Source organism: Sorghum bicolor, chromosome 2, assembly GCF_000003195.3.
Source record: "Sorghum bicolor cultivar BTx623 chromosome 2, Sorghum_bicolor_NCBIv3, whole genome shotgun sequence".
Classification (NCBI taxonomy): Eukaryota; Viridiplantae; Streptophyta; class Magnoliopsida; order Poales; family Poaceae; genus Sorghum; species Sorghum bicolor.
In genome coordinates, this window is record NC_012871.2 from 4,884,717 (window position 1) to 4,899,736 (window position 15,020).

Sequence of the window (15,020 nt, forward strand, 5' to 3'; positions counted from 1 at the left end):
GTTGAATCTATGCTTTATATATAACTAAGTTATACGTGATCCAATGAGTATGAAATTTTTTATCATAGTTCAAGAATACAATAGTGAGCTCACCATAAAAATTTTACCACAATTGAACCATAGGAATTACATATATGAATTATTCGAAATAACTATAGAAAAACACAGATTTAAAGGTACAACAAAAAACTTCGTACTAAAGTGTATCATATTCATCAGAAGTCTAACAAAAATGAATTTATTATTTTATGTTTTTTTTAAGATTCGGTAAAATTAAATAAAAAAGAAAAAGACAAAATTACCCTCTAAAACTAATAGAAAGGATTATTTGACCGATTTATAAAGTTTAGAGGGTAGAATATATAATTTTATAGTTTGGGATGATGTATTTCACCTGGTGGTAACGTAGAATTTTTTCTTACCAAACTTATTAGAGCACTCAAAATGCAAGACTCTATCATAGAGTTCAAGAGAATTAATTATATATTATTTATGATATTTTACTGATATGACAAAATATTTATTAAAGAAAAAAGTAGAAAAAATAAAACTCTAAATCTTATTTAAACTCTAAGTATATATTCGAGATAATAAATAACTTTACCAAGGTGTGTTGTTTCACTCCTCGATCTCTAGTAAAACTTGGATCACCGTCAGTTGCTTGATTTGTTTCTCTTCCCCGCCGTAATCTTGGCGTGGTTTCTTTGGTGGACAGCACAGATGGCCGCCGGAGCACTGCGGCAAGGGGCCTCCTCCCACCGGGGCGGCGGCGGCGGCGGCAAGGAGGCGATGCCTTGCTGGGCGTCGCTGCACATCGACGTGACACAGCTCATCGCCGCGCGGGTGCTCGCCACGGGGGGTTTCCTGGACTACGTCCGCTTCCGCGCGGTCTGCTCCGGCTGGCGCGCCGCCGCCGCCTCCCCGCGCGGCCGCGGCCTGCTGGATCCGCGCCTCCACCCGCGGCGCTGGATGCTCTTCCCCGAGGGCTTCGGCCAGCACCCGGGCCACCCCGCGCACGGCGGCCACACCCGCTTCTTCGACGTCTCCGCCGCCGGCGCCTTCGTCCGCGTCCCCATCCCGGAGCTCGAGGACCACCACGTCCTCGACTCACCCGACGGCCTGCTCCTCCTGGTGCGCTTCGAAGACACCGCCCTCCGCCTCCTCCACCCCTTCACCCGTGACGTCGCCGACCTCCCGTCCTTCCACTGCCTTGCCCAGCAGGTGAGGCACCTGGAGGAGCTGCCCGACCGCGTCAGGCTGTTGGATGCTGATGTGTTCTATTTCTACGGGACGCTATCCCGCGAGCTTTGCAGCGCCGTCAACATCACGGCCTCTGGGACCATTACCGTGATGCTAGCGCTTGCTCCTATTGGCCGGGTCGCGGTTGCATCAGCCGGCGATGATCAGTGGACTATAAGCAGCTGGGCCTTGGAGGAGAAGGAACTGGAAGGTGACCCTGCCGTATCAGGGGAAGCTGTATGTGGTGAATCAGAAAGGCGAGCTAATACATGTCTTTCGGATTGATCCTCCGCTACCTTGGCGTGATGGGGATGCATCATTATCTCCACCAACAGTGCCTCCACCAAGGACGGTCGCGACAGTATATAAGGAAATCTACTTGCCTTCTTTGGTTGCATTGGACTCAGAGATCATGCTTGTCGGCTACAAGAACAGGGCTTGTTCATGCATTTTGGTTCTCAAGCTTGCTGATCTTGTCTTGGGTAGGACTGTTCCAGTGACATGTATAGGTGATCATGTCCTCTTTCCTGGTGCCCGTAGCCTCTGTGTGTCATCCAAATTGGTCGAAACTCCATCATATGGGTCCGAGGGAACTGTCTTGCACAATACAACCTAAACTCTGGTGCTTGGTCGCTGGCTAGTGATGAAAACACATGCTTCGAGACCCCAAACCCCCTCGGCCTCGTCCATCACATCTTTGCTTGTTGCTATCAGAGATTCTGGTATGCATCCTCACTTTTTCCACATCAATTGTTCCTTTGCAAATTTATCCAGAATTTTCATTGGTGGTACTGTATCCGGATCAGCTAAATAGTAGTAAGTAGAGCTGCTTATTAGTTGGAAGCTTAAACTGGTGTCTGTAGGTATGAGGCGACTTATTTATCTATATATATTATAAACAACTAGTTTGACATCAATTAATCTTAATACTTTACAAGTAAAATACAGTTATATTTATTTGTCATCGAGTGAACTTGGGATTAGCTTCATTTCCATTTCAAAAACGCACTTGTGCATTTTCAAAATTAGTGAAAAAACATTTTCTTGTAGGTCATGGATACCCATGCCGACACACAACATTTTTCTTCACAAAAATGATAAAGACTCTTTGTATTTTTTTCGCACAAGGCATATGCTCACTTTTCTCCATGAAATTTTGTATTGCCTGCAATTATATATGATCTGTGTGTATAATTTTTTTCCCATAGTTTTAGAATGCAAAGCATACTTTTTGTATAAATTTTCAATTTGGTCGCACACTTTTAACTATTCCTTGAGTCTTTATTGCTTTTGCTGTTTGATGCCTAAAGGAACACAGGGTTGCTGTTCTGCGGCATGGATACCTGATTGGTGGGCGAGGCTGCCAGACTGGATCGAATAATTGCAGTAAGTATTGATTTTGATCCTTTCTTTTTATCTTCTAATATAACTAACTTATTAGTGTCCTGGATTGTTTCATTGCTGATACATCGGTGATCTTAAAATTCTTAACCTTACTACGGCTTGCCAGGGGCACTGCAGTACAGCTCAACCTTACTTCCACATGAGCATTGCGAGTTGTGCATTTATCCTTTCTGTATCCCCTGAAAATCTGGATTCTTTGTCTACTATACAACTCAATTTATTCTGCAAACACACCTTATTGAAAGTTGGAATAAACTGAATTTGATTTTGCTTGCGGTGCTATAGCTTCACATATGGCTAGAAGTTCTGTCTTCAATTTCATTACGCTATGCTGCCTTTTGCTCTTTTCACTTTGCCATCGATACAACAATCTCCTAGAAATACTCAAACAGGGGAAGCATGCAGAGTGTTTTCGCCCTCAGGGGAAGCTATTACTTCACATTTGGATGCACTCGTATTCACCTCAACCCACATTTGTTGGAGTGGATTGGGGGTGAAAATTAGTTAATTTTCCACCTCAATATATGTGGATTGAGGTGGATATGAGTGCATCTAAACAAGACCTCAATATTGCTTTATATATGACTATTACCATTGATGATGGCTTATCTGTTGTTTCCTTTGGGCAGGCCTAAAATTGGAAGACTCTTGGCCTGCTGTGGACGTTGTACAAAAATGTTCAGTCCATATGTCTATTTCTCCAGTGAATCTCTGCTCATGTTGCGCTCGTGTCTCCTGATGGTTGCTCGTCTGAAGAATTTGGAAAGAGTAGCAGCTGTTTAGTTCAACCCTGTTTTTTTTTTTTTTGATCAAATAGTTCAACCCTGTTTTCTTAGTCATTCCCTGATCAACCTGAAGAGTGAAACGCAATGCTCTTCATGTACATAATTCTAAAGCAACGCTTTTGTCTACTGGCTACTGCTAGCTGCATCGCCTTGAAATACTGTGTATCTCAGTATTCGTTATCGAAGGGTGATTTTCTGCTGAATATGTTACTCCTTCCGTACTGAAATGAAATGCAAAGTATCCAAGTAATTTTAGGACAAAATAAACCTTGTTTGGATATCTTATGATTATAATCCGGTTATATAATTAAATTATGATCCAAACAAGATTAAGATTAGGCCTTGTTTAGATCCAAATTTTTTGGGGTTTTAGTACTATAGCACTTTCGTTTGTATTTGACAAACATTATCCAATCATGGACTAACTAGGCTTAAAAGATTCGTCTCGCGATTTACAGACTGTGCAATTAGTTATTTTTAATCTATATTTAATGCTCTATGTATGTACCTTCGATGTGATGAGAATCTTGTAAACTTTTAGATTTTTAAGTACATTTAAATAGGGTCTTAGTATAATCAAAACACCTGACTACCATAATAACATAATCTAAGGAGGACTTTTTTTTGGAATGGTGGGCAAAAGTCTAAATTGCCCTCTCCTCTACCTTCTCTTCTCTCTTCCCACAAACATCCAATGGGTAATATATGTCTTGTTCGTTTGTCTGATAAGCCATGACAGAAATTATTGTTGGCTGATTTGTTATGGGAGAAAAACACTGCTGAATAATAGGTAGATTCTTTTTGCTAAATTTTAGTCAGCTAAACTTAATTAGAAAAAAGCTAAAATAGTTTCACTAGTTATAAAAAATAACTAAAATAATTTTAATCAACCGGGGCCAAAGTCTTAAAAACATCGGATTCCCAATTCTCCGGAACTCCAAAATTCCGACTTTCCGACATCTCAGGGGCAGAAAAGTAATTCTCCTTGGATTGGAGTGGAGGTTTGTTCTTTGATTATACGCACGTGCCATGCCAAACCCTTGTGTAAAAAAAAAAACAAACAAAGAAAAACCGGGAAAACACGCCGGCTCCGCCTCACTCGCGCCCGGCGCCCGCCCCTCCGTCGCCGCCTGCCGCCGCCTGCCGCCGTCCTTCCGACCGCCACACTTCCTCCGCTTCACGCGCTCCTGCAGAAAGCCTCTCCAAGGGCCAAGGTGGCAAGGCCCTTCCTATCCACGCAACACCAGAGCAGCAGAACCCTAGATAAACCCTCTCGGGGGCTAAGCTCCGGCGGCGGCGATGGTGAGGGTCCCTCCCGGCGAGTGGGTCCCCCACGTCGAGGCCTACGTCGACGTCTCCCGCCCCGCCGCGCAACACGTACCGCTCTCTTTCCTCTCCTCTCCACCTCCCCTCTCTCCAGTTGCAGCTTTGGTTCAGCTAGCTTGTGCTTTGAGTAATTCGGCTTGTAGTGTCCGTAATATGAGGTTGATATTTTGGCTGCCGGAAGAAACTATTGGGTCATGTGCGCAATTTGATAGAACACCTTCAGTTTTAGATTCTGTGTAATCCTAGTGCAAAGAACTACTGTTTGGTTAATGCATGAGGTGAATCCGTGAATGTTGGTGCTTGCTAGATTAATTAGCTGGGGAAAAATGTTCCTTTCGCTTCGACTGATACCTGGTTTCATGTGTATCCTAATGCTGTAATGATGTGGTGTGCAACAGTCTGCAAGCGTGGATGCGCTTGCTGCCCTGGTGAACAAGGACAACTTGACCCTCTTCGATTTGGTATGCCCCAGCCCCCATGATATCATTTTGTAGTGTGATCCACCATACTGGGGAAAGCAGGTTGACTTTGTTCCGTTTATCCTTGGTGATTTTGTTCAGGTATCCAAGATGGATATGTATTTGACGACAACAGACCACATTGTCAGATCAAGAGGTTCGTTTATCTCTTTTCTCTGTTGTAGTTACCTTCCACGCTACGTTTATCATGATTTCTTAAGTGACGATCAAACAGTATAATTCAAAGTTTGAACCTTCTTTCTACTGCTAGTTGCCTATGGCTTGTATAATTCCTAAGTTCGTTAGGAGGTTATGGCCTATGGCTAGTTGCCATGCTTTAAGGTGCTATATAGTTGCTCCTACTGCTAGTTCCCTTTGAAGATGAACCATTCAAATGCTATCCTTTTTGTGAAGACTGTTGCAGTTCTTTCTATTCAAACAAATGCCAACCCTATACGACAATACAAGCACACAGGGGTGTGCATGCCCACATGCACATTGCCAGTACAAACTGAAAACAGCAAGGAAGCAAGCGCCACTTTATTGGATCAGTGATTGCATTTCCAGAATTTTGAATTTTGTTCTGAACTTACTGTTTCAATCTAACCTACTGAACTTATCTCTCTTTGCATCCGTTCCTGAATCCTGATAGATTTGAACTGAATATCATTAACCTGATACTGCTATATGCATGTTTTTTTTGTTTGCTGGTGATTTACTTTTAAGCTTTTATTTTACAGGAATACTGCTTCTGGGGGAAATATTGTCTCGAATTTCATTTAAATGTTTAGATGTCAATACAATTACAACATTGTCAGACTTCTTTATATCAAGATTGGTAAGTTTGACGCTTTGACTATGTGAATCATGATTATTTCCTCTCAAATACTTTCCTAGTAAAAGTTTTAAGTACGAAAAGGATGGAAGAGAAAGAAGTCCGAGTCATGGTTCTATTGAAGTATTTTCTGTAATCTGTATGGTTGCATTTTTCTTGAACAATAGGCTGACATGTTTGTATTTACACCTGGTATTAATTTAGTAAATGTTACCTTCTGTTCGTGCAATTTTCTTGTTACAATCATGAAGCAAGATGAAACCTAAGGAAACTAACTAGGGAAGGTAATGCATTTATATTTGTATAGGTTCTTGTTAGACCAAGGCCTTGTTTTATATAATTTAATAACAGCAGCAGCAACAATAACAAAACCTCTTTCTCCACATTAAGTTGGGTAGGCTGGAGATGAAACCTAACAAGGGCCAAATACAATGAGGATCTGAGGAGTAATTGGTGTTTGTTGTATAAATAATACCCTAAAACCTTGCATTCAACAACATATTCTTTTTCTCCCTTTCCAAGGAAAGTGTCATCGTTGTTTTAGTGTTATCTACCACTGACTGCAATCATCATCATCACATAAAAAAGCTGGCACTTTATTTGGTTTCTAAGTTATAATACTTGTGTTTCATTTGTATGAGTTCCGTTTCTTCACATCAAAAGTGTCAAAATTGTGGTTACGAAAGTTTGTGTTTAGAGCATTACGTGCAAGTGAGCCCCTCTCCTATTGTGTCCTATTTAGCATAGATGGAGAAACTTACATTAAATTAGTTTTCTACATAAGCAGGGTTTTGCATCTCAGTGAGATGCAACAAACCTAACTACAGCATTTATTTACTTAGCTGGTTGTTCATATATTGATGTGACTTCTTTGATTTCACGTCTCCGACCTACCTATCAGTTAGCTTGTTTTTTTTTTTAAAAAAAAAAGTTTAGGTGGCATATATATAAGCAATTTATCCAAGTCCTTTACCTGATTAAAAAAATGCATAGATGAGCTTGAGCTTTGGATCAGTTGTTGTATTTTGGTAATTTACCGTTTGGCCCTAGGTTAGACCAATAACCGAAGTTACTTGTGAAGTAGGGTGAGTGATGCAGTTACTGGTCAGGTGCAAAAGTCCTTAATTCTCTTGTCATTCTTGGTGCCTGAACTCTATGGAATCATTGGAATCGTTGCACCTTGCATGGCAGGAGCTTTGCTGCTTGCCGAAGAGGAGGTGCAGCTTTAGGGATTGACTGGGTTTTTTGAGGGTTTTCCCTCTTGAATGCCCTAGCTCATAGTGATTAGGCTTTTTTTGTTTTTTTTTTGTCATTTATATTTCATCCACGGGTGTGTATGTTATTGAAGTGAAGCAAATTGGTTGCTTAAGATTGACAATGTGATAAGTGTCTATTCTTTACCATTTGGCACCAGTCCTTACCTTAGCAATACTCATGTATTCTTGTTTTATTTTTTCTGTATCAGTCAGATTGGCAAGCAATACGAGGAGCCCTTGTTGGTTGCCTGGCTCTATTGCATAGGAAACAAGGTGTTGGTTGTATCGTGATTGCTGATGTCAAAAGACTAGTTGAGTCTTTCTTACAGAATGTTCCAGTGCAGTCACTTGCAGCTGCTGACCGCAAGGTTGATTTGATTCTTCAGTGCAAAGATGATTAGATAGGTACATCTTAAAATCATTATTTGATACTGATGCCTTTTTCCATCTCTCTGTTTGAATCCAGCTGTGCTTTGAAATTCTGAGCTGCATACTGGATCGGTACCCAGAAGCTGTAAAACAAATGGTGTGGTGATTACTCTATATCTGAACAACACTGGATCATGAGTAGATTGGCAAAACATAATTGCTATCCTTACTGGAAAAAGAATACATTTATGAGTTCTGTCTGTTCATAAACTTTCTAGCTGAGTAGCATATTGGTCTCTACAATTTCTGTTCTCTTCTGTTAGATGTTTTAGGGGTGTTTTTATTTTAATTTTTTTTATCGATCTGTTATAGAACTTTGTGATCATATCTTTTTTGCATCCCCCCTCCTCTGCACCAGGATCTGATCTCCTTGTTTTTTAGTTACTAATTAGTGGTTAAGAAGAAACAGATTTAATGATATCACATACCCATAGACCCTGACCACCACCACCTCCATATGCTCAAGTGTGTATATGTATTTTCGTTAAATAGTAAGCACAGTATCCATTACCTTCACAGTGCTTGGATTTTTTTTTTCAAATCACATATATCAATAGGACCATGTTTCTTTGATGTAATATAATTCTGGTTTACCTTAAATTGGACAAATACCTACCACGAAGCATAACCATGGGAATGGAAATTGGAAACTATTATAAAGCTTTTTTAGATAATGCTAATCATTTGAGAGAATTCTGGTCATCATCACATCTGAGCTCATGGGGATTTAGTTTTTGTCTCACTGCCAGTTCATTTGTAAATTTGTAGTTACTGTTCTTTAGATTTATGCAGAGGCTAAATGTAAACACAATCTTTTTGATATTTCTAGGATGGTGAACAGCTGTATGGGATCTGTGAAGCAATTGATGAAGAAAAGGATCCAGAGTGCTTGATGCTTTCTTTTCATGTAGTGGAAGTTGTCATGAAGCTGTTTCCAGATTCATCTGGTTTGGCAGCACAGTTTGCAGGGGATGTTTTTGAGATTCTGAGCAAGTATTTTCCTGTCTACTTCACACATGTATGCTAATTGACCAGTTTGCTTGTCAATCCATTTTCTTTGCTCTATCGTTCTGTTACTTAGTAGGTGATCTTTCTTTCTCCAAAGTGGGATCATGATTATGTGTATCATGTCTGTATGCAGGGAGTGGGTAATGGTTTGGATGCTACACGGGAAGACCTCTCTAGAGCATTGATGGTATGAATCTGTTATTTCACTTGATTTATTTATGATTTCAAGAAGGTTTCCTTTTTTATGATCTCAAGTTTTCAACTAAAGATATGCTTAACATTACTGAGCTCTCTCTAATGGAGGAGTTGTAGTTTTCTGTTACTAGGTGCTTTCATGTTTGTTGGTGAGTAAGGCTTGCATGTTAGTGCATCTTCTTGGCTAACAGTATGTTTGAATACGTGCAGCATGCTTTTTGTTCAACTCAATATTTTGAGCCTTTTGTCATCCCTTTGCTTCTTGATAAGCTTTCTTCTTCTCTTCCATTGGCAAAGGTAAGCAGCTCCACTTTCTGCATTGCTCCTACTTCATCAATTTACCGTAGTGAATGCCCTCAGTAATTTTGTAGTGCTCATCTTTTATCTTCTTTGCAGATTGATTCTTTAAAATATTTGGACAATTGCATTCGCTTCTATGGAGCTGATAGAATGGTTAGACATGCATCAGCTGTTTGGTACAAGTTGAAAGAAGTGATTTTTGACCTTTCTTCAGATCAGTTGCTAATATCAGAGGCTGTGAATTGTTTGAAGACTGCTATTATGTATACTGATTCTTCAGATAAAGATCTTTTTATTAATTTGATCTTGTTGGATGAGGATATTGTGAACAAGATTCGCTCTGTATCAAGTGTGGAGAAGTCCATATTGAGTTCATCAGAGGACCTGGCCCAACTGCATGCACTTGGAAGTGTTATTTCTATTCTTGCTGAATCATCTACATATTTCTGTACTAGAGTTCTTCAAGAGCACTTTGTTCACTTGGTAGATATTGTGGGAACCAAAGCTGACTATGAATCTCAGCAGTTGAATAATTGTAATGGATCATCTTCTGCTCCCGTCAACTATGGAGCACTCTATTTATCTGTTCAATTGCTTTCATCCTGTAGAGAAGTGGCTTATAAAGATTGTTCTTCGGTTAAATTAGCAAAGGAATCCTGGTGGCTTATCTTAGAGAAAAAGCTGGAGCAGTTGATCCATCTACTTCGATCCTTTTTTACTGTAACTTCTCGGTCTATGCAGCCACTGTTTAGACAAGAATATGTCTCTTGTGCTGGTAAGTTAACATCTTAACTATGAGTGTACCACAGGTACATTTTTGAGACATTGACCTGATTGGTGTCGTCACATTTCTGTACACTACATTGATGCATGCATGTCATATAGCTCCATGTCGCCAAAGTTACAAATTAACAAATACTAAATGCACATGGTGTCCAACTCTTTTCCAGTTTACCTATTTTGTGTTAGTGTTGTACTTATTGCATTCTGAATTAAGTTATATATTCTAATTCATTTAGTTCTTATAAATGGTTTGCAGTGAAGGGCTTGCTAACACTAGCAACATTCCCAGAACAGTGCTCGCCTCTGCCAGCAAATGCTTATGAGGATATTCTGCTTATGTTTACGTCAATAGTTATAAACAAGTTTGAAAATGTAGATCTGTGGAGATTGTCATTGAAAGCATTGACCAGCATTGGTTCATCTATTGCCGAGTTCCATGCTTCTGAAAGGGAAGTGGTTTACTACAGAACGGTTGTTGACAAGATTGTTCCTTTGGTTGAATCTTATGATACTTCAATGCCTCTGAGTCTAAGACTCGAAGCAAGTTATGAAGTTGGAACTGCTGGGTTGAACTATATGTTAAGAGTTGCGAAATCACTTGAAGTCGCTGTTGTCACGAATATTTCTGAATCTGAGGTCTGCTCGCCTTGTTGACTTCTTATCTCATGCAACTTTTCATTCGTATATAAGCAACTGAACAAAGTTTTTACTGATGATGCAGGCTAATGGAAGAATGGAATGTGCTGAACATGTGGCCCGTTTATTTGAGTGCTACTCTAGCCAGGTCCTTCCTTGGTATGACAACTTTGGTTTTTAGTATGTAATTCTGTGTCAAGAGAAGTCTACGGTCTAAAAAACCCTGCCTAGGATTGTGCAACTTAATTGTTAAAATATGTTCCAGAAACTTGGCCATTGAATAGTTGTGACAGGCTATCATGTTCTGTGATAGACTTCTCAAACATGGACTAGTCTAACACTCCAACTGATTGCTATTATTTTTATCGTAATATATTGTGGTAAGTGATCCATTCTCCCTGAGTAATAATTTCCTTTATTGCAGGTTATTAACTTCTGGTGGTGTCAATGAACTTGCATTGAGCTTCGCTCTGCGTCTATTGGATGAGACTAAGGATTTGACTGTGTTAGATAGAATCAGCTCACAGGTGAAGCTCTATCAAATTGAACATTTCTGTTAATTGAGTTATTAGGAGTGTCTTGTGTTTATGGTGGTACATCTTGCATGATGAAGTATTCTGCATGTAATGATGGCACTCTAATATCTCTTTTTCAGGGTCTCCTTGACTCACTAATGACTGGGATGAAGCTTTTAGTTGGAGTATGTACAGAGGAGCAACAATCACTTATCGTTCAGAAAGCATATAGCATAATATCTTCAATGCTCTCACTCCCAATGAAATTGATGACAGGCCGTCTTTTGGCTGTAGATGAGTTAGTTCCTTCACATTCTGTTCCGGAAACCGCTCTCATCAGCATGTTTTCGTCGATTATAGTAGGCCTTCGGCCTCAAACACCTGTACCAGATATGATGGTGATGATTAACCTCTTTACTGTCTTTCTACTAAATGGGAAAATCCCAGCTGCTTATGCATTAGCTTCTATTTTCAATAAATATCTACACAGTCCAGAGTTTTCACGCGAGAATCAGCTGGATAAAATACTTGATGATATTCTTGAGAGGTGTTTCTCAACTGTATTAGCCAACAGCTCCTCAAAGATATCCCACTCTTCTGCTGGCACTTCAGATGATGTTGATTCCTCAGATGTCTTCTCTGGAAACAAGCTTTCTAAGATTAATATCTTGTCTAGTTTGGCTTGGATTGGCAAAGGATTACTTATGAGAGGAGATGAGAAGGTGAAGGACATTTCAATGTTTCTTCTTAAGATTCTATGCTCAGATGAGATTTTGGCTAGTATTCCATTCCATCAGGAAGAACCTTATAGCGGCAATTCATCAGATACTTCTCTTGCAATATCTGCAGCTAGTGCATTCCATGTGATGATGAGTGATTCAGAAATGTGTCTAAATAAAAAATTTCATGCAAGAATAAAACCATTATACAAGCAGCGTTTCTTCTCAATACTGATGCCGATCTTCCTCTCTAAAATTAAAGAAACAACTGCAGTCACGACAAAGTAAGTATTGGCGTTCCTGTTATTTTATTCCTTTATATCTTTTACTGATTACTGCTTGCTTTTCCAGTCATATGCTTCACACAAACTATTCTTCTCCAGTGCATCATTGCTGTTCCCTTTTATATTATGCTTTTCTCCTTACCAGTATTCCTTTTGTAAGTTTGATGACATATTGAAATCTCTTTTGTTGTGGAATGATGATGAGGGGCTTACGCGCATCTAGTTGTGGTTTGTTCTGTTTATAAAATACCAAATGACATTTGTATCTCTTGTATTAGACATGCGTTATGAACCTAGATCTGGGTGGCCCTAACCCAAGCAGCCTGGCATCAGCCAGCCAATAGGCGGCAGTCGGACCACAAGTGCAGTGATAGAAGGGGACTGCCCCTACCCTAACAGATTGATATATTCTTGCCTGATTAGATTGATACATTTCCTCATACAGAGAGGCTTACTTGACCCCTAAGCAAGAGATCCTTATCGCTAACTAACCCTAACCCTAATGGGTCACATTATCTAAGCCAGCACAATAGGCCTAGCCAACTGGCCATTTCACATGTTAGTGAAAGAAGTGACACAGTGACATCATTTCTGATACTCATACACTAGTTTAACAAAGAAACAGTGCTGGCAACCTAAAATGAACTGAATTGCCATGGCTTTAGAAGTGGTGCAATTCATTGTGTTATTCGTATCTTGGAAAGCATTGAGTCAAGAAAACCACATAGCATCATCTTCCTTGCACAATGTAAAAAAGAAGTAGCATCATTATGTGATATGGCAGGTTGTTATTGCTTGGTGGCTATTTATATGTTTTATTAGTTACGGATTTAAGAACTGCTTGTGTGTTGTTAGCTTGTCCAATTATAATCTCTTAAAATGATAGAAAGAATCCCTACAATTGCAGATTGGCAGTATACCGAGCTTTTGGGCATATCATTTCCAATGCTCCAGTACCAGCAGTTATAACAGAAGCACACCAGGTTACAGCTCTTTTTGATTATGATATACATACTTATGTCCATGTAGTATTAGCATTCACAGTCTAATTAACCTATTATTCCCCATCTTGCAGATTTTACTTGTGATGGTTGATAGCTTAGCTAAATTAAGTTTGGACATTGAGGACAAGGATCTGGTGTACAGTTTGTTACTTGTCTTCTCTGGAATGTTGATGGATGAAAAGGGTTGGATCATTTTTATTGCTTTATTTTTACATTCTCACCAACTTTTAGTTTATAGGATAATATAGGTTGTGCCCTCCAGATGGATAAATTGCTTTGTGATCTTTGATGTTGCCCTTCAAGTTCCTCATTTTGTTCTTTTCTTCTGCAAAATTTCATTGGTTTAATATTATTCTGATATTGATCTAATGCATTGTATTTGATCTTGTTATTAACTTCAGTTTTTTGCTAACCAGGCAAAGAATGCATTCTGGACAATATCCAAATCACAATCAGTGTTCTTACCGAACTTGTTTCCTACCCTCACATGATGGTGACCTCCTATCATTTTTATTAATCCATCTGTACTAATTGTCCTTTTGTTATATTTGTGAATTAATATGTTTAACAAGCTTTTTCCCCTTAGGTTGTGCGGGAGACAGCATTACAATGTTTAGTGGCCTTTTCTACGTTACCTCACTCAAAAATTTATCCTATGCGGCGTAAGGTTAGTTTTCTACGTGTATACCTTTTATTGGCAAAATATACATGCTATGACCACCGGGTAACTACAAGGTTGACCAAATATTGAAATCATTCCATGTTGTGGCTCATGGACCGTATTTGGGAAGACGTAAAGCTTCATGCTTCAGTTCTGAACTTTCAACTCGGAAAATAAATGAGATGCAGTATATCTCGTGACTAATTTGATATTGTTAAGTTTAGGGCATAACTCACAGAGAAGTTATTAGGGATTAAGGGCATCCTAGCATGGCTAACCGTCAGAGCAACTCCAAGAGCTTGGCTAAAATTAGTAGCCAAATTCCATTGTTTAGCTATTTTGTAAAATAGATAACTTCTTAAAAAAGAAGAGGTCCACAACAACCTTGTTATCTTATAAAATCAGATAGCTAGTGCTAGTGGTTGGCTATATATGGCCACCGAAATCAAGGGATAACCAGCTTTCTATTTTACAAAACCAAATAGTAATCTATTGGAGCATGTGTTTCTGCTATACAAGTTCTAAAATAGTCTCCACAACAAGAATAGCCAAGCTGTTGGAGTTGCTCTTACACTTACATCAATAACCAATTTGACTTTTTTTGGGAATAATAACCAATTTGCCCTTAGTAAAAAAGAACTGATCAGATTGATCTTTCATTCAGGTTGTACAAGCAGCAATCAAGGCTCTCGATGATAAGAAAAGAGCTGTTCGTCAAGCGGCTGTTAGATGTCGGCAAACATGGTGTGTACATTTTGCTGGCTACACATTTATAGATTTTGAAATAAACGATTTTTCCTTGCCTTATGAACATCCCTTCAACTTATGCAGGCAATCCTTTGCTTAAGGGAGTCTCGTTCCCAGTAGTGGTCACACGTAGTTGGGGGGCAGCACGTTGCTTACTGGGTGACCCTGCTGGGAGTCAACGAGTATACATGATTGGTATGCATGCTCCAATCTTTATGGTTGTCCTGATCGGGGATGTTTGGGTTCTGCAGGCGGAGAATGCCGGGAGGGACCTGGCCACGGGTTTTCTATTCTAGCCGTTTTTTATGGTTTCCCATTGGTTCACAACTCTTCTACTCTTGGCACGCAACCGTTTACAGCTTGTTATAATATTATTACGTGGTTTCGATCTGGGCGACGTTCATCAACGTAACCCTCTATTTTCTGTTGGCGTCAT

At 39.7% G+C, this 15,020-nt stretch overlaps 2 protein-coding genes across 3 annotated transcripts; both read left to right on the plus strand.

Annotated features, from left to right (window-relative positions):
- Positions 510-3,631, plus strand: LOC8081190. Its single transcript, XM_021452921.1, has 3 exons — positions 510-1,961; positions 2,550-2,625; positions 3,273-3,631. Exon 1 carries the CDS (start codon positions 721-723, stop codon positions 1,522-1,524), a length of 804 nt encoding a protein of 267 aa, XP_021308596.1. The 5' UTR covers positions 510-720; the 3' UTR covers positions 1,525-1,961; positions 2,550-2,625; positions 3,273-3,631.
- LOC8060730 (MMS19 nucleotide excision repair protein homolog) lies at positions 4,490-14,972 on the plus strand. 2 transcript variants are annotated; one of them, XM_021453151.1, is made up of 20 exons: positions 4,490-4,805; positions 5,153-5,215; positions 5,315-5,369; positions 5,953-6,050; positions 7,513-7,671; positions 7,770-7,829; positions 8,562-8,750; positions 8,874-8,927; positions 9,146-9,232; positions 9,332-10,010; positions 10,275-10,654; positions 10,740-10,813; positions 11,079-11,181; positions 11,310-12,172; positions 13,080-13,155; positions 13,248-13,359; positions 13,593-13,669; positions 13,763-13,843; positions 14,502-14,581; positions 14,669-14,972. In XM_021453151.1, exons 1-20 carry the CDS (start codon positions 4,728-4,730, stop codon positions 14,682-14,684), a joined length of 3,384 nt encoding a protein of 1,127 aa, XP_021308826.1. In that variant the 5' UTR covers positions 4,490-4,727; the 3' UTR covers positions 14,685-14,972. The 2 variants fall into 2 exon arrangements, with proteins under 2 accessions (XP_021308826.1, XP_021308827.1); XM_021453152.1 differs by lacking the exons at positions 4,490-4,805; positions 5,153-5,215; positions 5,315-5,369; positions 7,770-7,829 and having other exon boundaries at positions 7,517-7,708.